The sequence below is a fragment of the Crocuta crocuta genome, unplaced genomic scaffold (assembly GCF_008692635.1).
Source record: "Crocuta crocuta isolate KB4526 unplaced genomic scaffold, BGI_CrCroc_1.0 scaffold110, whole genome shotgun sequence".
Lineage (NCBI taxonomy): Eukaryota > Metazoa > Chordata > Mammalia > Carnivora > Hyaenidae > Crocuta > Crocuta crocuta.
Window position 1 is genome coordinate 937,791 of NW_027527386.1, and position 24,074 is coordinate 961,864.

The 24,074-nt window shown below is 56.5% G+C and overlaps 1 protein-coding gene across 7 annotated transcripts in view; it reads left to right on the forward strand.

Moving 5' to 3' along the window:
• Nucleotides 1-24,074, forward strand: part of RANBP3 (RAN binding protein 3) — a 53,152-nt gene that overhangs the window by 24,730 nt on the left and 4,348 nt on the right. The window contains exons 3-14 of one of the 7 annotated variants that reach the window (XM_077778316.1): nt 318-506; nt 8,648-8,684; nt 8,794-8,880; nt 10,666-10,737; nt 15,634-15,699; nt 16,631-16,723; nt 17,684-17,799; nt 18,714-18,827; nt 20,606-20,709; nt 21,738-21,816; nt 22,906-23,008; nt 23,483-23,607. In XM_077778316.1, the coding sequence (XP_077634442.1) occupies nt 318-506; nt 8,648-8,684; nt 8,794-8,880; nt 10,666-10,737; nt 15,634-15,699; nt 16,631-16,723; nt 17,684-17,799; nt 18,714-18,827; nt 20,606-20,709; nt 21,738-21,816; nt 22,906-23,008; nt 23,483-23,607 (1,185 nt within the window). The remainder of the gene's footprint in view (nt 1-317; nt 507-8,647; nt 8,685-8,793; nt 8,881-10,665; nt 10,738-15,633; nt 15,700-16,630; nt 16,724-17,683; nt 17,800-18,713; nt 18,828-20,605; nt 20,710-21,737; nt 21,817-22,905; nt 23,009-23,482; nt 23,608-24,074) is intronic. The other 6 variants (XM_077778375.1, XM_077778438.1, XM_077778510.1 and 3 more) reach the window with 6 other exon arrangements.

Consider the following 24,074-nt stretch of genomic DNA (forward strand, 5'->3'; position numbering starts at 1 on the left):
ATTCCTTACTCACAGCCCACAAGCATGGTAGCTCCAAGCTGCAGGTTTTGGAAATGGGAGCCCAGGCCTCCTGCAGTCCTCAAAGCTCCCCGCAAAGTTAAACAGCAGCCAAGTCCACGTTCATTTTCCATTCTTTCATTCTGGAGGGCCACTTTCGTTGGGCAAAACACAATAGCATGTGCCAGGCTTCTTGTCTCACCCTCCCAGGCAGGGGCTGCTGAGGTCTGAACTCTCTAGCCCTTCGATCCCCTCCCACCCCTTGCCCTGTGTTGCAGCCTTTATTTACATTGAAGGAAAATTGTCTTTTTTGCTCCCAGTCCTCTGCAGAGCAAAAAGACTTGTCGGATTCGGGAGAGGAGCCTCGGGGGGAGGCTGAGGCCCCCCACCATGGCACGGGTCACCCCGAGTCAGCTGGTGAGCATGCCCTAGAGCCTCCTGCCCCCGCTAGCGCTTCAGCCAGCACTCCTGAAGCCCAGCTTCTTCCTTTCCCGCGAGAACTGGCAGGGGTAAGTCCGCCTCCACCCAGCACTCCACGGCCTGGGGGTCCCAGCCCAGACCGGCCCCTTTCCCTTTGGGTTCCTCAGATTAGACCCTAAACCACAAGCAGCCGATCGTAACTGAAAAGATGATCATGATCTCTGCAGCTCCCTTTAATTCTTGCTGCCAAAAAGTCAGGAAAGATTAAGACCCGTTTTCCATTGAGACTTTCAAAATGGGGGAATATATATACACTCCTAGCAAGAAGCAAATCCTGTTTCCTGAAAGAGACATGAGGGGTCAAAAGAGGGATTGAGTAATGGGGTAGAACCTTCCAAATCAAATTCGACCCCCTCTCCATCCTCCCGTTTTTCTTTCTCCTCTCCCTGAATGTGGGCATTCAAGATCAGGGTCTTAGAAACACCAGTAGCCCCAGCTTCCTTGATCTAGAGGAAGAGGAGGTGTCTAAGGCAGACTGCTTTGCAAGACCGATTGTGTTTGGACTGTGGTTAGGCTGTGAACTGCTTGTCTTCAATCAAAGCAGGAAGAAGAAAAGACTCTTCCTTTGAATCCAGAGGGACCCCCTTGAGCCCTTTATCTTTGTATTGAGAAGGCTTTTGAAGATTATAGGTGGAGAAGATTGTGAACTTTCGAGAACAAGAAATGTCTTGAGTGTTTGGAGGTTGATAAAATGGGAAAGGTAAACATCACCCTACATTCAGGATTGAAAACTCCATGTGGGTACCTAAGCCCCCCATGCTCATGGCAGAAGGAAACAAGGGGCCCTGCTGTGCACAACAAACACCAAGCAGCCGTCCAGGGTGTCACAGTCCCAGACTTTTAGCGATCCCTTGTGTCACCAGTGCTCTTAAGGAAATCATGCAAATTTGGTTACAGCCACCAAACCCTGGGACACACAGGACAAAGTGATGTTCAGCAAAGGTGAGGTTGGAGGCCGATTTGAACATTTTGGAGGCATCAGTGTGTGGTGGAAAAAGAAGAGACTGTCTGCCGTGTGTCGGGCAGGAGTGGCGGGGGCAGTTCCTCACAGCGCACAAGTGGGTTTGGGCCCAGTAAAGACTCCATCCGGGAGGCACCCTCCCCGAAGTGTTCCAGGGGCGCAGCCCTCACAGGCGAGCACAGAGCTGACAGAGCAAGAATTAGGAGGTGATCACTTTTCCGGTTTGGGGCCCAGCAGCTCCTGGAACCTTCTCCTGAGCAGGTATTATGAGTTATTGTGCCTTTGGCCTTCGCAAGCACAGGAAATTGTGTTCTTGGTTCCCTGAGAACAGATGACCTTCATGTGGATCTGCCCAAGAAGCTCTGGGGCCCTTTGCTGCTGCCTGGCTTGAACAGCATAGCTCACAGAGCTGCCTGTCACCGAAGGGGCTGAGAGTTGAGAGTTTTCAGTTGAGAGTAGCAAACAGTTAGGTCACAGAGGTGGGGTCACAGCAGCTGTTCCTCCAGAGGCTCACAGGCTGGTGTGAGCCCTTATCTAATGCCCATCTGGTGAGACTAGGGGCGGGGAGCGGGGTGCTCACCTTCTGCCTGTGGCGGAGCCAGATGTGGATTTCTACAGCCTGGCCGATGGGACTGGACTTCTCAATTCTTGTGGACTTTGGGTCAGAGGCTCTAATCCCAAGAAATTCAAACCATCCCCGGCCTAGCCACGCATGGTCAAGTGTTAACAGTAGGAAACCTCAAGACAGGTTGTGGGTCACTGTGGGAGGAAGTCAGGACCAGGGGGAGCAGTAGATGAGCATAGCAGCGACGGCCATGCATATGACGCACACGTCTGCTGTGTGGCCTTAGCGTTTGTAACTGTGGGAGTCCCCGGTCCCCTCAGAAGTTCCTTCAGTGCCACCTTCACATCATTTGGTGATGGTTCTGAGCCCACCAGGGCTCACTCCTTTGGGTTCGCAGCACAGAAAACTCTGGCTTGTTGCCAGTGGTTCCCATTAACTGGCTTTCTCTAGTGATTGGGCATGTTCAAGAAAGAGTAAACTTTTTCTAGGTCAATTAGGGCATAAATCAAAGCAGATGGAACGGGATCCCAGCTTCCTCCCAGGCTGAGATGTCCCTCCGGTTAGCCAGGACTAGTTGCTCTCACATCAGAACAGATTTGGATCGTGCCCTGTACCACACTGGAATTCAGGAAAGCGCCCACCCCGACCTAGCCCATCTCGTCCATCACGTTTAGTCTGTTCTTTATTGCATGATCTCTTGAGGAATTGTAAAGCAGAAAGTTCTTTATAATAAATAGCAGCTCACTAAATTGTTGCTTAGAAAGGGCCTGCTCATCTTTCAGTCTCCCCGGACTCTGGCCATCTAAGACTCAGTACCGGGAACAAGCCTCTATATATCAGACTTCCTGGCTCTCAGAAGACAGCTTGGAGAAGACCAAACCACATCCAGATTAGGTTCTCTGATCCAGAGAAAGCAGGCAGCTCTTAGTGCTGACCCTGAGTCTGGCGTAAGTCTCCTGGATTGACGCCGGAGCCAAAGCCCCGCTGAGCCCGAAATGTGTTTATCAGACCCACCAGGAAGCTTAGGTCCTGGAACCAGACCCCTGGCTGGACAGCTTCTCTCCTCTTCCAGGTTCTACATGGGATTTGACCCTCATTCCACCCCCGCCCGACATTCAGACCTTGGGAGGCCACGGTTCTTTGTCTTTCTTCAGTGTCTGCCTTTTTGGTGAGAAGTTCTGAGCTGGGCACCCCAGGTGCAGAGTAAACAGCACTGGATCAGCCTGTAGGCCCTTTGACGACAAGGACTGTCAGCAGGCCCCTCCCTTGATTGATTTTTCATCCCGGGCGTCCATTTTCCTGCAGCCACAGCCAGCCGGGCTTTCTAAGCGATCAGTCCACACTGGAGTCGCTGAGGCCCAGGCAAGCCAAATGGTGTCTGGCATAGTCTTGTTTTCTGGCCTTTTCTGGGAAGTCAGGAGGCAGGGCTGTTCACTCCTGCTTCCTCTCCCTGTGTGTCAGCCTCTGAGACACAGCGGCCGCTCCATTCCTTCCCCTTGCACTGGCCTAGCACCTTTGTCCTTCTTGAGGCCACACCAGGCAGCCTCAGGAGGGCCATGTGTCTTTAGGGCCTGCTGGGGGGAGGGGCGGCGAGGGGGGGACAGTCCTTGATAAACACAATGGTCATAAATCTTCCTTGTTTCATCCGTTACAAAGAACTGAAGCTTCCCGTATCTATAGTCCAGGGTCCCAGTCCACCTGTTCTGTCCTTGCCGACAGGGACGTGCACACCTCACAGAATGAGCAGCTCCCCCTGAGGTTCCCATGGCTCTGAGAAGCGAGAGCTGCCACCCCTGTGACCCTTCCCACCGGTCCACAGCAGCTGCCACCATGGGGGCTCTTCCTCCTCTATAAGCCCACTCTGCTTGTTCACACTTCCTGACACCAGGGAAACAAATTGAAGGATTCTCTTTGGGCTTCTTTCTTTTCTGCCTCCTCATGTAAGTGTTGATTTGGGATATGTCCGGCACGGTCTCCCACACAGACGCTGACCCCAGTGTCCCCTAAGTATCCTCCCGAAACCCACATCCTCACAGAGGTGGGTTGTGGTGTGGGAGGAGGCAGAGGAGGAAATGGGCCTTTCATACCTGCTGCTGCCCTGGCCCCTCCCCACAGATGATCCTGGGAGCCTGCTCTTAGTGTCCCCGTGGCCGTGGCTCCGTGACCTCTGGGGCCCAAGGAGCAGTAGCTATAAGACCCGACCCCGTTCGTGCCCCAGGCGTTGTTCTCAGCTGAGCCCGACCAGCCTCTCCCTTGGTTGGGGTGAGGGGTGGCCCCTGGCTGCCAGGCTGCTGTGTTGGTGAAAAGTGTACGTGGAGACTGCGTTGGCCCCATTTTGGGCCAAGGCTGGCTTGATGGGAAGATGCTTTGCTCCAGACCTTCCCTTGTTTGGGGAGAAGACAGCATGAGACAGCAGACAGCAAGAGCAGACCTGCAGCGCAGCTGGGGGGAGTGGGGGCAGGCATCAGGCTTCTCCTCACACGGGCAGCCGATGAGGATTTCTGGAAGAGTAGATGTATCCAAAGGCAAGGCGAAATTACTTCCTTATACATTGTCTTGTTTCTTCATGCTGGTTCCTACTGAGGAGAGTTGCTGGCAGCAGTTTCCTTACTGCTTCTGAGTTGGCTAGTTCAGATCCCATAGGAGGTTCCAGCAGCTTCTGGAAGGTTCTTCCTGCTGGGGGAATCTCCTGTGTTGTCTTCCCCTGGCCTTGGCCTCGCAGCTTTTCCAGGACCAAGAGGCCAGTCACATGCCTCTTAGATTTGAGGTGTGGGTTTGAGGGTCTAGACATATCTGAATCTTGTCTGGCCAGACACCTTCTCTTCTCCAGGTCACTGAAGGGGCTGTGACGCACTCAGGTTCCATTTGTGCAACGAGTACACGCCGAGCCTCTTTTTTTTTTTTTTTTAATTTATTTCTGAGAGAGAGGGAGAGAGAGACAGCGTGAGCAGGGGAGGATCAGAGAGAGAGGGAGACGTAGGATCCGAAGCAGGCTCCAGGCTCTGAGCTAGCTGAGAGCACAGAGCCCGACGTGGGGCTCGAACCCACAAACCATGAGATCATGACCTGAGCCGAAGTCAGACACTCAACTGACCGAGCCACCCAGGCGCCCCACGCCGAGCGTCTTTTGTGCACAGCATCCCGGGTGTTGGTGCTGAGCTGTGGGGAGAACAGCCAGACGGACACGTTAGATCCCTTCCAGTTAAGGCGCGACAGGCTGTGGGTGGGGTGGAGAGGAGCAGCTTCCGCTCGCCGGGCGGTGGGAGAGTGAGCGAGCTCAGCTTCCCCCGGAGGAGGGTTCCCCCTGGAGGAGGCCACGTTGAGCGAGCGGAGCTGCGGGAACTCATCCCAGGCCTTGGGGGCGGCACACACAGAAGGATCCCTGAGGTGGGAACAGTATTGGCAGATAGAGAAAACGGGAAGGAGACCAGGAACCTGCAGTGTGATGGCAAGGAGGGGTTGTAGGGGGTGGTCAGATGGGGACCCGGAGGCCTCAGCACCTGGTCTGGGCACACTTCTGGGGGGTTCCTAGCACCCATCATGTTCTCCAATTCCTGAGAGGTTTGGGGTGTTTGTGGCATAGGTTAAAAAAAAAAAAAATACACAAAGCAAAAACTGACAGAATTGAAGGGAGAATTCGATTCGGTCATGTTGGAGAGCCTGCACCCCAGCTGAGTAGCCCACAGGGCCCCGGGAGGGCTCAGACAGCACTCAACCTGGCTGGCCTGACAGGCTGCCTACCCCAGAGAACATTCCAGAAGGTGCTGTGCTCCAGAGTACCAGGATGCCCTCCGGGACAGACCACCTTGTTGGGCCAAAAACAAGGGTCGATAAGCTGGAGACGACTGAAATCACACAGTCTTCTAGCACAGTGGAGTGAAAACAGAAATCTGTAGATTTCCGGAAATCCGCATGCGGGGAAATGAGACTAGCTAGCTAGCGGGGCAGATGGAGGTGAGGTGCACAGGCCTCTGGGCCTTGAGCTGCTGGAGGAACACCCTTTGCAGCCACTGAGGAAACAGGAAGCTGGGTTGTGACAAGCCATCTGGACTGCTGACCAGGCCAGGGGCCACTCTTCTTCTTTTTTTTTTTTTTTTTAATGTTTTATTTATTTCTGAATGAGAGAGAGGCAGCGCGAGCAGGGGAGGGTCAGAGAGAGAGGGAGACACAAAGTTTGAAACAAGCTCCAGGCTCTGAGCTAGCTGTCAGCACAGAGCCCGACGCGGGGCTCGAACCCATAAACCGTGAGATCATGACCTGAGCCGAAGTCAGACGCTCGACTGACTGAGCCACCCAGGCGCCCCCAGGGGCCACTCTTCTGCATATGACACAGGGGCCCATGCCATAGGGTCTTCTCTGGGACCCGCAGGCACCTGTGACTTGTGTCCCTTCACTGAACAGATGCCCGGTGAGCTCCTGCTATGTGCTGAGCGCCAGTGCCCTCCTGGGACTCAAGCTGGTGGGGACCCTGACACAGATGGCACAGTCAGCGTGAGAGGTGCAGAGGAGTGCGGGGGGAAGTGAGGCCGCAGGACCGGGGCAGGCATGAGGGGGCTGTCAGGTGAGGGGCCAGGGAGCAAGGCCAGAGTTTCCAGATCCCAGAAGTCGCTCTGTGGAAGTGACAGATCCCACAGGATCCGAGAGGCTGCCGCATGTGGGTCAGTCTAGCCAGGATGCTTAGCGAAGGACAGGAGAGAAGCGCCAGGAGCCACGGGACCAGACCTGGGAGTGGGCCAGCCGCTGCGAAGGGTAGGACAGAGGTGCCTGGAGTCTGCCCCTCAGTGATGTCACCCGAGGAAGGGGAGGGTCCCAGGAGAGAAGGCCCACTGTGCCGCGTTGTCACATGGCACCCCAGTGCTTCGTCCTGGGCCCCGGGGCCATCTTCTTAACTCCCCAACCCTGTCCCCCTCCCTGACCCCTCATTGGGCTGCCCCCGGGACATGACTTCACCTCTGGACCCTTGTCACACAAGGGCATAACTTCCAGTGGAAGTGAGCCTGCTGGAGAGCCCACCTTGGCCAGGTGTCAGGTCAGGCTGAGTGCCACTTCACCCCTTCAGTCCCTTGCGGCGCCAGTCCTGGCGCCCCCGTCTGCCAAGCAAGGAAGCAGAAGCCTGGGCAAGTGGAACAGTTTGCCCGAGGTGTGCCTTTAGGAAGTGTCACAGCTGGGAGAAGGTCCATCCTGCGGGCCTTCCAGAGAGGTCGAGTACGTTCAGGCTCTGTTCTCATGCTCCTGCTGCCCGTTTGTGCCCCTCGGGAGCCCACCGGACTCCTCCAGCATTCCATTCCGTTTGGGACCCTGTATTGCGCTCACAGCTGCCCTGCAGACTGTCGAGCCTGTTGTGTGATGAGGGGTTTGTTTACTAAGCACTCTGATGGGTGGCCTTCTCTGAGCCCTGCGCACGTGGGGACGGCAGTCATCCTGGCCCTTCACAGAGGCTCGCAGCCAGCACTTAGAAGTCCAGGCTTGCGTCTCTGACTCCAACCCATGTTGTGGGCTCACACAGGAGGACAGAGCACAGGCTGGGATCCTCTTGTCTCTCTGTCCCTTAGGATGGGGTCCACAAACTCCAGGCCTCTGTCTAAAAGCTAAGATGGCAGAATATACACATGGCCCAAGATGCTGAAAGTCCTTTGTGGCCCTTTATGGGGAATGTGGCGCCCAGGGCTCCAGCCAGTGCTCACAGCCCATTATTTAGGTAATTTAGGGCAGTTACTGTGTTTCCCTGCCCTGTGCGCAGAGCACTTTCCCAGGCATGCGTCATCTAATCCCTAACAGCTCCTCCAGGCAGGTGGTCTTCCTTTGGCTGAACTTGACCCCTAGGGGCTTTTCTGAAAATAAGAACATTGGCTCCTCTGCTCGCTCCCACGTTCAGTACCCCGGGAGGAGTGACATGTACTCATCAGCGTTTGCTTCTGGCTGCTGCTTTCGGAAGAGTCACACATCTGTGAGAAGGGCTATCCGCGAGGGGATGGAGATTATCTGGGGTTGGGAGCTCATCCCAAGGCTCCCGGATGGCTAGTTGTGAACATTCTAAGACTAAAGGTTGTTAAGGATGAAATTTTTCAGCCACCTTCTGTCCTCACTGGTGATTCTTTGGTAGGTTGTTCTGAACGTTCTGCATCGGGCTCAGGTCCCAGGGATCACAGTGCTCTGTCACTCTGGAAATAATAGCGCACCTTAAAACAGGGTTCCACACCATGCAGCAGGCCAGGGCGGGTAATGGGGGCTGCTGTGATCCCGTGTTAGGCGACCATTTTAACCAGTCCGGCGGCCCCAGAGTGGAGCAGGTCGCTTGCCAGCTCTTGGCAAAGTGAATTCAGCCACTGTGCTTGACTTGGAGGGTGGCATGCGCTTAGCTGTGACCTGTGGAGAGACAAACCGATCTTTGTGCGATAAACGTATTCTCAGCCGTTAGGAGGACCCCTTGGCCCATGGCCTGGCGAGGCACACACAGAAGGTTCTTGGCAGGATTTTTGAGCCTAACGTTAGGTTGAAAGTCAGTCAGTGACTTGGGTGCCTGAGCTCCGGGAGTTGGCCCTCAGCGCCACGTTTCAGGACGCGCTCACTGCGGGACTCCCAGGCCGCCGGGTGCAGGGCAGCCTGGCCCTCTCTCACCGCCCTGCCGTGTGCTCTCGTTTCAGAGGCCAACTGGAGGCTCCAGCCCCGAAGGTGGAGAAGGTGAGGAAATCTCTAGAACGTCTCATCCTCTTTGGTTCTAAAAGTGAAAGCAACCTGACTTTCTCCTCCCCCTGTTCCTCCTCCTCCTCCTCCTCCTCATTTTCTGTAGATTCCGACCGAGAAGATGGAAATTACTGCCCTCCTGTCAAGCGAGAAAGAACGTCCTCTTTAACCCAGTTCCCACCGTCACAGTCAGGTAACCGTTGCAGACCCTTCCCGAGCAGCAAGAGCGTCCCGGCTCCCCTCTGGCGTCTCCCGCGCAGCCCACATCCACTGAGAATCCATCTGAGGCTCAGTGTCTGTCAGGAATGAGGCTGGAGGTGTCCCTACTCCGGAATCAGTGACACGGAGGCTTGTGACCTAGTGGGACTGAAAGAAGACACACCAGGAAATAGTCCCTCTAAAAGAGAGGGAAAGGCCCGTAGGTCCTGTCAGGGGCTACGTTAACCCCGATTAATAGTTAATTAACATTAATTGTAGTTATTACAGTTATTACAAAGGATCCTCCTGACCCTTTGCCATGTGCCTAGATCTTGGCAGTCTGGCCGAGAAGCCCAGACACACACACGGTACATAACGAACCAAGTGGCCCCAGAAGACACCTTGGTGATGGAATGCCATGAGCCCCCAAAGGAGGAGGGTTTGGTGGGCCCTTGAAGGGGGGGTCAGACCAGGACCCGGCACAGTGGTGGGTGGGCCCCAGGGCTTGTACGGGGACCGGTGCAAGAAAGAGGGCGTTCCCTAGGGTAGAGAGAGATGCTGGGGTGACCTGGTGGGAGGTTCTGTGAGCCTGGGGACAGCCCTGCAGATTCAAGGGTAAATGCAGTCTCTGGGCTGGCCCCTCCTCCCCCATCTTGACTTGTCCCCCTGGCATCGTCAGTCATGTTCTCAGTCTTGGTGCCCTGGTGCAGACGCAGAGACCCATGCGCTTTCAGAGACGACCTCCTGTTACGTAACTTGGTTCCCTTCTTGGGAGGCCTGTGTAAAGCACTTGATGACTGTGACGCCTAAGGATGTCACGCTAAGAGAAAAGGACGCTCTGGAAGGTGGTGTCTGCCCACGGGACTAGCAGGCATTGCAGGAAGTGTGACGTAGGAGTGTCCTGTGAAGTTCCTCCCTGAAACACACTGGATTTCCTACCTGTTTCCCGTAACACACGTATTGCGGACTTTGCCACACCCTTTCTCGTGAGTGCTCAAGGCCCCTGGACGGATGCACTGTCACTTCCTACCTAATAAGCAGGCCTTGGAAACCTTCCAGGCTTCTGTAGACCTCCTCGTCTCACTCGTTGCCTGGGCGCCCCCGTGCTTCCTGGCGCTCGATTGTATTCCTCGGCATTCACCGTGCACGGTGGAGCCACGCTCTGTGGCAGAAGGTGCGGCAGAGGAGAGGAGAGGAGAGGTGGTTTGTGCTGTGGCCATAGGCTGCAGGGACAAAAAGACAGGCAGATATCTCCCCTCTGCTCTGGCGCAGGGGCGCAGCAAATAGCGCTCAGTTTCCGCGGGTGGTAACTTGGAAGGTGTTGTCGGTGCCCCGCGCTCTGATTCTGTAGCTATATTCTGTCCACCCAGGTAGTCCTTGAGCTCTGAGGGCCATCGCATTGCTGCGCGGCCCACACTGCGGGTGGCAGTTGATAAACGTAAAGTCCGATCCTAAACAGGCGAGGGGACCAGGGCCGCAGCCAGCCAGCGCGCTCTGGCAGGTGACAGGGAGCAGGGCTGAGGCTTGGAGCATCCGGTTCATTCTGCTGCCCTCCTGGCTGCCCACGCGGGGGTCCAGGGTGCCAAGGAGAAGCTGGGGGCATGAGGCCAAGACGGGAGGCCGCAGCATCTCAAGGCCTGGTGTAGAATGCTGAGCACCCGCAGTGGGGCTTGGAGATGGAGCCTTCAGGTGGGAGAGGCGACCTGGTGCATGTGTTCCCCGTGTACTCACACTGTTTTTCCTCTCGTTCCCTTCCCTGCCCGCACCTCCTTGTCGACAGTATCAAAAAACAATGTTTTTATGCCATCAACCTTCTGCGAGCCGTCTGCAGGCAATTCTGACTCAGAACCAGGTGAGCCCTCGTGTCCCTTGCCTTTTACTGCCCGTCCCTGGGGGTTTTCCTGGGATGAAAAGCAGTTGATATGTAAAATAAGATCTTAAACAGGAATGGGCAATTTGAAAACCGGATTCTTCTCCAGTTCTTAAATGTTTTCCCAAATCTTCAGCTCATAGATTTGGAATCCAGTGTGAGGCCAGCTTCCTAAGCCCTTACTTAATTTTTTTTGTTTCTGCAAGGAGGGTCTGGTCCCAAGGAGTCTTTAAAAGTTTTGTTGTTTTTTGTTTTTGTTTTGTTTTTTCAAAAACAAAAAGCAGCTATAGATCAGCATATGACTCGTTTTTCAAGGTTTTTACACAAATCATAATTCGTATCCTTTTTTAAATGCAAATGGGAAAGACAGAGTAAAAGAATCTGGCTGCCCCTCCCCCGTTCCCCACCCCAAGGTAACTGCTGTGAGTCTGATGGAATTTTCCAGACCCCTTTTCTGTGCATTAGACTCTCACACTAATCGGTGTGACTTAAACGTGTTCACATAGATATGTAAGCATTCTCAGTCACAGCTTTAGACCTTGAGCGGAGAGTCCACCNGCTGAAATTCCTCATAAAAGATTTAATGAGCAAGTTCAACCACCCGAATTCTGTAACCCAACCTGCCTTATATAAATTCATTGCCGACTTCAAAAGCATTGCAAGAGGCGTCCCACTCTGGCATGAGGGCAGGGTATTTATAACTTAGAGGATTGATTCAATAGCACCATTTCACACAATTGAATTCGTTTTGGCTCGAAAAGCAGACTGTTTTGAGCTGACCCCTCACCAGCTCCTGAAGAGGAGTGTGGGTTTTAAGCGGCCTTGGGAATACCTGGAGTGCTTGCTTAGCAAGAGCGCTTGGTAGGGGCAGTGGTAGCCGCCATGAGCCTCCGCAGGTCAAGGGTTTCCGTCCCCGAAGCCACGTGTCTAAATCACCTGGCGCTAGCGATTTCCATTACCAACCTCAGTCCCTTCTGGGGCCTGTAAGTGATGGCCTCGCTGCCCTCGTTTCCCCACAAAACCTTCATTCCGCAGCATCGACAGCAGGGCTGCCCTGAGGAAAGGGGGCTCCCAGGCCTCCCGAAGGCCCTGACGCGGCTTCGTGTCCTGGCACCTGACGCAGGGCGGCGGCCTACTCGACTTGCCCAGCGCCCCCTCTGTCCTCGCCTGCCTGCCTTTCTTTTGTTTTTTAGCTTTAATTGAGGGGGAGGGTGCAGATTTTAAACTCGGGAAGAATTTTATAAAGCACTTCTGTATCCCTTTGCCTGTTCGATTTTCCCCAGTCGCCCCAGTAATGTCCTTCATAGCAGAGGGGCGATCATGCACGTCTCTCTCTCCATCTGGAATACTTCCTCATTCTTCCCTTGACTTTTATGGCTGAGAAGATAACGGGCCCATTATGTTGGGGAAGTTTCTCTGTCCAGGTTCATCCAGGGATTCCTGGTGATTCCACCCGGTGGGGCTAGAACAGCACAGAAGCGAAGCTGTGTCCTACCCAGCGCATCACAGGCATGCCCCCCCCACCCCTTCTGCCAGACAGACGCTCTGAGACCTGGGAAACCCACTTCTGTCACTTCCCCCCACCCCAGCGTCGGCACCCGCGTGTGTTCTCCCGCTCGGGTTAGTCCTTACTCTGATGACCGATCACCAGAGCGGGATTTTCCACCCTGGCTGTTGCTGGTAGGTTCAGGTGACGTTCTCCCGTGGGAGACGGCTGTCCCTTCTGCCCACTTAGCCCTTTGTTATTCTGTGTATCCAGGTGGGTGCATGGATTCCTCTTTTAGGCAGCAGGCTCCGTTCTGTCGTTCTGCCATTCTGTCGTTCTTAGTGCAGAATTTACTTTAACCATCCCAGACTGGACCAGCGGGGGTGCCGTCACACAGGCTCCTGTGTCCTTTTGTCATAGCTCGTTACTCTTTGAAGCACTTTCTTTCTGTCTGTTCTTCTCAGAGGGGTTCTTAGTGGAGGGAGCGTGGCCTCTGGAAACCAAGATCTGGCTCTTAGCAGGCTCAGCGCCGCTGCCAACACTGCACCTGGGCCTCCTCGATGCCCAGAGGCGGGGTCGCACGCCAGTACCTGCATGCATACACGTGTGTACACTTACACACATTTCTCTGTAGCTGTCCGCACGTGTGGGTAACCCTAGGCTCACATGTATACTTCCAGTCCAATACCAACCGGGCTCATCTGAGCCCCCCTGCTTCAAAATTCTCCCTCTCTCTTTCTTTTTTTTCCCATTTATTTTGAGAGAGCATGTGAGCTGGGGAGGGGCAGAGACGGAGAGAAGGAATCCTAAGCAGGCTCTGCACTGTCTGTGTGGAGCCCCGATGTGGGGCTCAAACCCACAAACCATGAGCTCATGACCTGAGCCAAAACCAACAGTCGGACGCTTAACTGCCTGAGCCTCCCAGGCACTCCTCCCTCTTTCTGACCGCGAGAAACCTGCTCCCTTTACTGCAGTGCACGTCCTTGCGCCCCGCACATGCCTGCCCCCGTCCAGCCCCCGCCCACCAGCCTCCTCTTAGAGTCTTCCTGGCCTCTGGCATGCGGCATGCTGAAGTTCCTCAGGGCCGAGCATTGCCTGCCTCAGGTGTCGCTGGGGGAGACGCCTGCTTGCCTTAGACATGATCAGAGGAGGGGAGCGATCTCCCCACCCCAGGAGCTCTCAGAGTAACAGAGCACGCGGTCGCTCATACACGCCCCTGACCCTACCACATGTGCAAAGGCTCTGGCTCATCAGGCCACACCTCTTCGTTGTGTCCCAACTGTGTCACGGGAAAAGGGAGTTTCTTGAAGCTGTGAGAAGAGAGCATGTCTGTTTTGGTGGAGACGGGACCTCCCAGCGGCCCTCAGCCTAACCGCCCTGTGAGCACAGCTCCCTGTTGCCTTGGGCTGCTTGTGTCCCCGGTCCTCGGTTACCGTTACAGATGTGGTGTGTCTGGTCTGTCGTCCACTCGCTGCAGCATTCAGTGTGCTTGCTTGCGCGTCTGCAAGGCGGGCTGCGTGCAAGGCCCGGTGCTGGTAGAAGCTGAGTGATGGCGACCACCCGGACCTGTGCCCCCGCTGGCCGGCCTCGGCCTGCTGCAAGGGTCAGATCTAGTGCCACTCTGCACACGGCAAAGAGGCAAGTTCTGGTCGGGGGCTGCAGTGGAAGCATTGCAGAGCCAGTGGTAAGGGCTTATGACTGTTACCTCGATTGTGACCTTCACCTTGGTTTTCCTTCAACGTTGGTAAATTGCCCATCTTCTGAATAACACTGAGCTTGGGGAATGTGTTTCAGTATTTCCCGCCTGAAAAGGAGCATCTGGCAGCATGCCTTCCCTGCATCTGGGGTGTCTGAATCTCGTGAGTGTGGCTTTTATGACCCCTTTCTTATGGGAGAGACCCCAGCCCCACTAACCCAGGCTCTAGGAAGCCTGCCAGACTCAACTCCCCTGTACTAAGTAGCAGCGAGAGTTTCTGTGATCCTGCTTTTGCTCAAGGAGAGCAGTCTGGCTCACCCACGTGCGGCCAGCAGGAAGAAGGCTTTCCTGCTCCGTTCCGAATTCTGGTTTGACTGTTTTATGCCTGACGTTGGCCTGGTGAGGCACCTGCCGTTGTAGTGTGTGGTCGGTTGGTGTCTCGTACACCCACAGAGCTGCGCGGCCGTCACGTAATTAGTTTTAGATCATTCCATCGGCCCAAAAAGAAATCCTGACCCCCGTTAGCAGTCACTCACTACCCCCTTCCCCAGCCCCTGGCAACCAAGAATCCACTTTCTGTCTCCATGGATTTGCCTGTTCCGGACGTTTCATATAAATAGAATCACACACTACGTGACCTTTTAAGATCTCTTTCCATGTTTGTCTTTACTTTCCTCCAACAATGTAGTGGGTTTTCATTTGTTAAAGCCATTCCCAAGTAGTATTCTCATGGTGCTGTTGTAAGTGGAATTGTTTTCTTAACTTTGTGGGTTGTTCGCTGCTGGCAGATAGATACACACAACTGACGCTCGTTCCCTGCAACTTGACAAGGGTTCCTTCAGATGAGTTGGACCTTAGCACCCCCGGTGGCCCCGAATGCCACTGTCCCTGTGCTGCCGCAGGCACAGACCTTCATGCCGATCCTTCTGTCATGGCACATCACACTGCCCCCACTGCCCGCCCCTTAGGACACAGGCAGAGTCCGCAGCACACACACATCGAGGGATTTGTGTGGACCAGTCCCCAGCTGAAACCGGGCTTTGAGCCATCTCCCTGCTTCCTTCCCCTTCCTTCTGGGCCTTCCAGCATCAGGAAGCGACGAGGTGAAGCTCTCTAGACACATCTGGAGAGGGAGCAAGCCTGCTGTCTGCCACCTTTGATCTTTCACCACAGAAAACGTGTCTCATTTCCCCGACATGTGCTGATGGTGCAGAGGCTTCTCCTGATTACAGAGGCTTTGTCTGCCAAAACGGAGACATAGCTCTAAGAAACAGGCCCCAGAGACCTTGCTGGAGTGGCTCCCTGACCTTCTCCAGGGCCTGTGAGCCCAGCACAGCTCCTGGCAAGTCGCCAGGTGCAGTGGCCCAGGCGTGGACCAGCCTTGCCTGCACCGTCACTTTTGTCTCCACCTTCAACAACCCGTGGTCGTTTGTTGGCAGCACACGACCTGGAGCCAGCCCCCCTGCCTCCCCCTCCCCCCCCACCCCTGCCATCGTCCAGGCTGCTGCCTCATGACCTTGGCAGTTGGGCCGGGCGTCCACGTTTTTGTTTTAGCTCCGAAGCATTTCCCTTGTTCTCTAGCTCTGGCTGCTGACACCCAGACCACAGTCTTCCCCTGCCCTTGACCGTCTGCGCTTCACTGCCATCCCCGGCCCCTAAGCGGTCCTGCTTTTTACCTTTTGTCTTGTGCTTGTAGAGGAAAAGAGCAGTGGGTTCCGGTTGAAGCCACCAACATTGATCCACGGCCAGGCACCTAGCGCAGGTAGGTGCCCTCCTTTGAGGACCGTGGAGGCCTTCCCGCCTCTGCACCATCATCTGCACGGCTTCCTGAGACAGCCCCACTGGCGTGCTCCAGGCTCAGCCCGCGCTCTGGGTCGTCTAAGTTACCTTTTTTTTTTTTTTTTTAATTTGTTTCTGAGAGAGAGAACGCATGAGCAAGGGAGGGTCAGAGAGAGGGAGGAACAGAAGCTGAAACAGGCTCCAGGCTCTGAGCTAGCTGTCAGCACAGAGCCCAACGCGGGGCTCGAACCCAGGAACTGAGATCATGACCTGAGCCGAAGTCGGATGCTCAACCGAATGAGCCACCCAGGTGCCCCACGTCTAAGTTACCTTTAAAGAGCCCATCAGAACAGGAGAGATTCTCGCACCTGGGAGCCCTCCACCACCCTGAGGAGTGGGGGGCGGTGAGGGAGCGGACTTGGCTGGGTGTGGGGCACTGGGCTCTGCGCCCTGCGTGTGCTCTGTTGGTTCAGGCTGGGTCTGCAGAGCGTCCCAGCCCCAGGTGCTGCAGAGGAACCCCGGTTAGCAGAGTGGGCCTGACCCAGAGGCTGCCGCTGGGGAACAGGGCCTGCCAGCGGTATGGACTTGGAAGCATGCTCTTGTGTTTCTTACCCAATTGATGTTTGCCAGAGGGGTTTTCTCAGTGTGGCATTTTGAAAAGCAGGTGCAAAGGGCATTTTTATGTGGCCTGAGCAGTCCTAAACCCTGGGGGCTGCTGCCACTCTCTGCTCCACTTCGCCATCTCTGCTTGACCCTTTAGCCCAGCACTTGAGGACAGTGGTCCCGTGCTTCCCCCATAACATTATTGTCCTCACTGGACTAACTTCCGTAAAGCCCCCTGAGAGCCATTACAGGGGTGTGCATCTCTGCCCACGAGGACTGAGGGCCCCGGGCAAACCGGCCTCTCTTCTCAGGTCTGCCGAGCCAGAAGCCCAAGGAGCAGCAGCGGAGTGTACTTCGCCCGGCAGTGCTGCAGGCCCCGCAGCCGAAGGCACTGTCACAGACCGGTAAGGAGCAGCTGGCGCACATGGCGGGGTGTAGGGCGTTCTTGGAGCTGGCCAGGGGCAGCTGTGTCCTCACTGAGGGGACCTCAGCCACGTGTGCTGAATGCACTCCGGAACAGAGAGAGGGCTGGGGAGACAATCCTTTAAATCCCTGGTGAGCACAGGGAAGACAGAGACATGCCGTCCCCCTGCGGCACCAGGCCACGGTGACAGCTGGTCACAATGCACTTTGTGCACGCTCTGGCCTCATACAAGCCGGCCCGCTCCCGGGCGTCTGAGGTTCAGCCCCGTGTGTCTGAGGGACTCGTGTCGTCTTGGATATGTGTGCAGTGTCCTGACTTGCCAGCCGGAGCACCCAACTCATAAGCCACGTTTCCACCATCTCCACACAGCGGCAGCTTGTGGTTAGCCCTTAATTTCTTAATATCAATGAGTTTTTCTTGTCTTTCTCTTGGTCTTTCCCTATAATTCAAAAATTCATCATCAGAAGCAATCCAGCATTCCCCGTGAGGGAAATAGTATTTCTGAAGAGTCTCCGTAGGAAGGCTTTTTCACGTGATGCCAAAGAATCAGCCAGGTTTAAAGCTGTGCGTGTCATACAATCTCAGCTGTTTCAAGGGCAAAGATGCAGAGAACAAAGGTGTTATGAGTAATACTTATGTTATAAAACTCGTAATTGTTCCTTAGACACCTCTTCTTTTTTTCTCTTTACCTTAGTGTTGCTTCTGAGTACACTGAAATTCATACGGGTTCTTTGTGGAATAAGCCGTAAGATGTTCTCAGTTCTGTGAAGCTTTAGTTCTGGATTGCTTGTTTTCCTGTAAGGATTGGTGATTTTCAGCGGTGACGCCAGATCCTGTTCTTTGCAAAGGAGAAGTGACACCATCGGTCTAAGAGGTGGAAGGGAGCGCGGAGGCGGCGCCGCCCTCCCTGACCCCCGCTGTCCTTCCCTCCCTCCCGCAGTCCCCAACAGTGGCACCAATGGGCTCAGCATCCCGGCGGACTGCATGGGGGCCACGACGGCCACCTCACCCGACACACCCGCACGGAGGAGTCCTGACGAGGCGCAAGCCCCTGAGGTGCGTGTGTGCCGGGCGGGGAGCTCCCCGTGCGTGTGGGCAGTTCCGCTCCAAGCAGCACCCGGGCTCAGGCTGCTCCTGGCTTCGCCCAGTGTGCCCGCAGTTGCTAGAACACCGAGGGCAGTCCGTACGCGGCTCCAGAGCCCGCCATCGCCCGGCCGGGGCTCCCTGCCACAGGTGGCAGGTGGGCCTCTGAAACGTCCCTGGAGCCAGAGGAATGGCCGTTATTGGTGAAGCCTCGTGCTCTTTTACATGGAGAGATGGCTCCCCTCCCTGATTCCACACCTGAACAACCTGGGGATTCAGTACTCGGCCCCTTCTAAGTAGAAAAGTGCCTGGCGGGTCAGCTCAGAAATCATTCTTTTTTTTTTTTTTTAAACAGAGTCTGGGCTTCTGGGATTAGGTAGCCATAGCAAGTGCATGCGTTTTCCAGTAGCGTGTGTTGCGCGGTGGCTGGAGAATGAGGGCCTGTGATGAAGAGCCTGCGCTTTGGCTGGGGGCAGGAGGGGGAGGGCTCACAACCTGGCTGCAGTGGCGCACCAGGCCCCCCGCACAAAGAGCCAGACAGCACGTGTGTGTCCGTTTTAGCAGCAAAGCTGCCGCCTGAGCTTCTCTACCCGCCACCCCGCACATCCCCCTCCCGGGAGATGATGGAGCTCAGATGGCAAAAACCGTCGTCTGCAGTTCACGGTTACCCCTTTGGCCCCACCCTCCAGCCACAGTTTGCAGAATTCAAATTAGGAACCAGGGTGGCCAACGCAGCGAGTCACCTGCAAGTCGCCTGTGAGCGGGAGGGGGACTGAGAGGTGGCCCGGGGACCCAGCCACGGAAGACACAGCAAGCGCGTGAGGCGGCCCACTTTGCTAACCGGGGCTCCTGTCGCTTCTCTTCGTTTGTCTCGTTTGTGCCTCTAGGAGAAGGAGCCCCAGAGAAGCGAGTTCGGCGGCACCGGTGAAGAGGACGGGGAGAAGGCAGAGCGGGCCCAGCAGGCATTTGTGTTCGGGCAGAACCTGAGGGACAGGGTCAAGGTGTGTGACCAGAGGCCCGCATGAGCCTCTGCTTTCCTGTCAGAAGGGCGGGGAGGTGGACACAGCGTGTCGTGTGGCTCAAGGTGTGTCTGGCGGCCCGTTTCTTTGCACGCCTTCCACACTGCGCATGCCCCTTGCTCTCCTGGGAGCAACGGACAAGAAGGCAGCCGAGCCCCCATCCGAGAACCAACGCCTTCAGAGCCAAGGAGGACATGCGCTCCGATCCTTTCAGCGGCCCCGGAGAGGTCGTTGTCGCCTGCCTCGGGCTCCTCTGTCTGGCACTTAGACCGCTTCGCTCTTTATTGCTGGAGGCCTGTCCTGGCACTCTGGGGTGTTGAGTGGCATCCCTGGTCCCTGCCCTCTAGGTGCCAGGGATATACCCCTCCCCCCAGGTTGTGGCAACCAAAAGTGTCCCCTGTGGGGTCAAGTCACCCCTAATTGAGAAGCATTACCTTATTCTTTTAAGGTAGGGCAGATGGAAGAGTAACTTTTCTCTTCCGTAGGAGGCAATAGTATCTGTCCCCTCCTGGCTGCCCCCAAGGCCTGTTGGTCTGGTCTGGGGACTCTGAATCGGGGGTGGGGAGTGGCCTGGACCCCATGCACCGGCTCTCTGGGAGCCCAGACCTGGGCAGCAGTACCTTTCCGGCCCCAGGGACAGAGTCCTGTGCCGGTTCCAGCAGCTCAGCAGCAGGAGCTCCATTAGAAGCCTGAGCGACCACGTCTGTGGCTGTGTCCGGGCACATCTGTGGTTGTCACAACTAGGGCGTGGCGTAGGTGCTGCTGCCGTCCAGTAGGTCCAGTAGGTGGAAGCCAGAGATCCTGCAGCCCCCGACCCAAGCGCCAGGGCGCCTTCCCCACAGAGTGATCCCGCCCCGGTGTCGAGGACGGTGATGGGGAGAAGCCCTGAAATAAGGAAACCAGAGTCTCTGGCACGTAGAAAACATCAGTTTGTGCCATCTGCTTTCTCCTTTAGTGCTCACTGCCCAGCAGAAACCCAGATGCCCAGAGGGGAAGAGTAGGCGTTGCTGTCACACGGCTTGAGCCAAAATAACGAGTCCCTAGGGGTCGCTCACTCCAGGGAGGGGGAAACCGGAGAAGGAAGGGCCTGGGGACCCTCCTGTGCTGGGAGGCAGGGGTCTGGCCCGGGCCGTCAGGTTGAGTCTGTTCCTAGGGATCAGGGGGACGGCTGCCTTGAAATTGGGGCGGGGGCTGTGTGTTCTGGAGGCCCGGGGCTCTTGTGATCTGCGTGCGGTCTCACAGTTAGATGCCAGCTTCTCAGTGGGGGTGACTTCTGGACACCCCGAGTCTCTGCCTTCTCAGTCAAAGAACGAGGCTGGGAGTCCCTGTCTCTCGGGTCCTGGGCGGGTCACATCCGACAAGCTGTGTAACAGAGGTAGCACGGCAGTTAGGCCAGAGGAGCCCTCGAGAAACGATGCTTTTGTTACATTCACGATAAACCTCTGAAGGCATCAGATTTGTAAGCCTACGTGGTCCCATTACAGAAGCTTTGGTGGAAATGCCACCAGGATGCCAGCTCAAGGGTTTGGTTTAAAAAAAAAAAAAGGCAAGATAGAAAAGGCTCCCTCAGGCCTTATGAACTGTTTGTATATCTTAACCGTTAAAAGGAGAAATGTGGACGCTGATTACAGCCCCGCTCCCGGCGTATACGTACACACATGCACATGGTAGCACCTGTGTCTGCGGCTGTGCAGCCAGGCCGAGCTGGAGAGGCCAGAGCAGGCCGTCCTCGGAGCAGTAAGCGCGCCTCTGTTTTGCAGTTAATACACGAGAACACTGAAGTCGCTGACATGGAGAATGCCGGACACCCCAGTTCAGAAACGCCAACTGCGACCAACTATTTCCTTCAGTATATCAGCTCCAGGTGGGTGTCTCGGGCCTGTGCCCAGCTGCAGAGGGGCCCTGTGGTCCTCCATCACCCCTAACTGGGGACCCAGACAGACAGCACGGGGACCAGGAGCCAACCCGGTCTTTCTGGGGGGCAGGAAGGAGGGGAGGGGGCAGGGTTTACCAGAATCCGGGACACACACCCCCGGCTCCTCCCTTTATTCCCGTGCTGGCCCTGGCTCTACAGGGGCCACTGTGCTTCAACAGACACAGGAGGCAGGATCCAAGTTTTGCTTGGCCCTCAGAGGGGCCTCTGTCACCCAGATCTCAAGCCTGGAGTGGAACCCAGTAGGCCAGTGGCTGCTTGGCTGCCTCCTATACCCACCAGGGTCCAGCCTGTGGAACCTTCCACTGGATCAGAGCTCGCCGGTAGTTAACGCTGCCAGTAGCAGTGCTCACTGATGGCCTGGGTGCCCCACGGGTATTTCAGAAGGAAGTGTGTCCCTGCCTAGGAGACAGGCCAGCAGAGCAGATAGAACGTGGGCTTGGATGTTGGAGAGACCTGGCATGAATGGTGGTGACCTTGCCCTTGGCTGCCTGGACCCTGATGAGCATTTTAAAGATCCTGTTTGGGCCCTGCAGCATTTCCCAAATGGAGACGTGCTTACAGCTATGACGTCTTAAACTGGATAGAATGTGATGGTGATGGCAGCTCCAACAACATCCCATGTCACCTGCCACCCCGGGGGTGGGAGGTGTCACTCCTTTGTGCAGGCCAGGGGACGGGGCTCACGCAGCTGCAGTGACTCATGGGGGCGGCTGCTGCCAGGGACGGGCCCGTTCCTTCCGGGAAGTAGGTGGCGTGTTTACCGTTCGGCACAGCCCGGCCTGGAGGCTTGAGCCCTGCGCTATGGGCACATCCCCCACGGGGAAGGCCGATGGGGGCGCACGCCTGGCGTTCTCACCCACCCCTTCCGTGCGCGCGCGAGTGCGGCCTGCACCGGCGCACACCCGCCTGCCCCGCCCCGCTGGCTGCCTCACACCCACAGCACATCTTCTCTTCAGTTTAGACAACTCGACCAACAGTGCCGACACCGCCAGCAGCAAATTCGTGTTTGGCCAGAACATGAGCGAGCGCGTGCTGGTGAGTGGCCCCAGGGGGACCGTTCTTCCTGGGGCCCCGGGGCGAGGGACGTGTGAGTGCGGCTGACACCTTGTCCCCTGTGAAATGAGGATGTGTTCAGTCGCAGGAGAAAGGCCCCTGCCTTCCCTCCCTGCCACAGCTCGGCCCTGTCCTAAGGCAGGCTTCCCCTTAAGTCAGGGGTCATGCTGCTTCCTGGCGGCGGCACCGTCAGCCCAGAGCCCTTAGCCATGTGCTTCTGAGACCGCCCCCTGCCGCTGGAGCCGAGGGAGCTCAGGCCCCTCCCCGACCATGGGGCTGCAGCACGGATGGCTCCAGTGAGGTGGCCTTGGAGGGGCCCCCAGCAGTGCCCCAGGTGTCTGCTGCACACACCAGGGCCAAGGTGCTTGGGTGCTCTGTGGCTGTCTCCCCGTCCCAGAAGGCCTGGCCAGCTTGGGGTGCAGTTCCAGAATAGTTTACCTGCTTCCTTATTTTTGTTTCCTTTTCCTTCCTTCCCCACCGCATCCATCGTGAGTGTGTTGAGGGAGCTGTCTCTCCCACTTCGTCATTTCTGCCTCTGTCCCCGTTGTGTTGAGGAGCCTCCTGCTGCTCTTCTCGAGCATCACTACTGTCCTCTTTCTGTTACAGTGAAATAGTCCAAGAGCTGCCTCACACAGAGATGAGCGGCTCGAGCTAAGCCAAGGTGACCGTCAGCTGGTGGCGCACGTCTCCCTGACACATCAGGGGAGGCCTCGCTTGGGGACCAGCGTGCATGGTTCACCTGTAGCATCTGAGGGGGTGGGCCAAGCTGCTTGTGTCATGAGGGCACTTCCTACTAGGTTTTACCCAGGATGCTGGAGGATCGTTGTGTGGAGACCGGGCCCCAGGCTGGAACCCACCCCTGGGGAGGGGTTGTCCAGTCTCGTCTCCCAGGTCTGGGTGGGTCCCCAAAGCTGTGAAGGAGAAGCCATCCACAGAGCAAAGCCCTCTGCCTGGTAGGAAGGTGCCAAGAGCCGCCATCCGGCAGAGGGGCTTCCTGATCCATGGCAGCTGCCCCCCCCCCGGAGCACACAGACACGCGCCCCGACCCGTGTGCTTTCGTTTGCCCTGCAGAGCCCCCCCAAGTTAAATGAAGTCAGTTCAGACGCCAGCAGGGAAAATGCAGCTGCTGAATCCGGGTCCGAGTCCTCGTCCCAGGAGGCCACCCCCGAGAAAGGTATGCTGCAGGCCTGCCGCCCAATGGGAAGGGCACCGAGGGACGGGGGCATGGTCCGTCCAAGCCCCTGCCTGGGAGGGACGGGGCCCCCAGCTCGGTGCAGCAGTACTAGCCTCACATGAACCAGCCACTGGGACAGAGTCTAAAAGCCACAGTGTGGTGCTGATTTTCAGTGAGCAGAGAGGGGACACGTTCATCTTGAAATCGCAAGGCTGTGGCCCTGCGTGGTGACTCTGGGGATAGGGCCTAGGTGGTGGTTGTCCACTTCTTTCTCCTTGCCCAGGGGCAGGGGCGTCTCCAGTGCTGTGGGGGGGAACCGGCAGTGGGAAGCCTGGAGCCGAGCTGGCAGCTGGCTCCACAGTGCTGTGTCTCGGAGGTCCACTCCGGGTCCCGGAGTCTCGACCTTTTGTTTTGTTTTGTCCCCCGTGAGGTATGCACACACGCGTCCCCTGGCAAATAGTCAATGTCGTTTAGCCAATAACGTTTCAGAGTCCCTGGCCGAGTCGGCAGCCGCCTACACCAAGGCAACAGCCCGGAAGTGTTTGCTGGAGAAAGTGGAAGTCATCACGGGGGAGGAGGCGGAGAGCAACGTGTTACAGGTGAGGCGGGCCTGGCAGGGGGCGCCTGGCTCCTCTGGGCCTCCTGGCCCTTAGGGGGTGGCGTGAGGGGCCGTCCTAGCCCCCCGCTTCTCGGTGCATCTGACAGGCTGGACACGGGCCAGCCCCCTACCTTTAGGGCTCTTGGCAGAGCTTCTGAGAGCGTAGCAAGTGCTAAGGGCCTTGGGGTCCTGCTCTGGTGTTGAGCAGAAGGACCTGTTTTGAAGATTCTTGGTGACTCGGGGCGCTCCAGGGACTGCTGTGACAGACACCCGAATGCATATCCAGGAGAGTTTTGTCGCACTGGCGCCCTCGTTTTACTAGGGAACAGAGATCACAGATGCAACCCAGACTGTGTGCCTGCCTCTCCCCTGTGCCCGTCCTCCTGTGCGTCCCGGGGCGGCACGGCCGCCTCTGTGTGTGCGCCTGTGAGCTGCGTCTACAGGGCCTCCGAGTGTTTAATGTGGGGT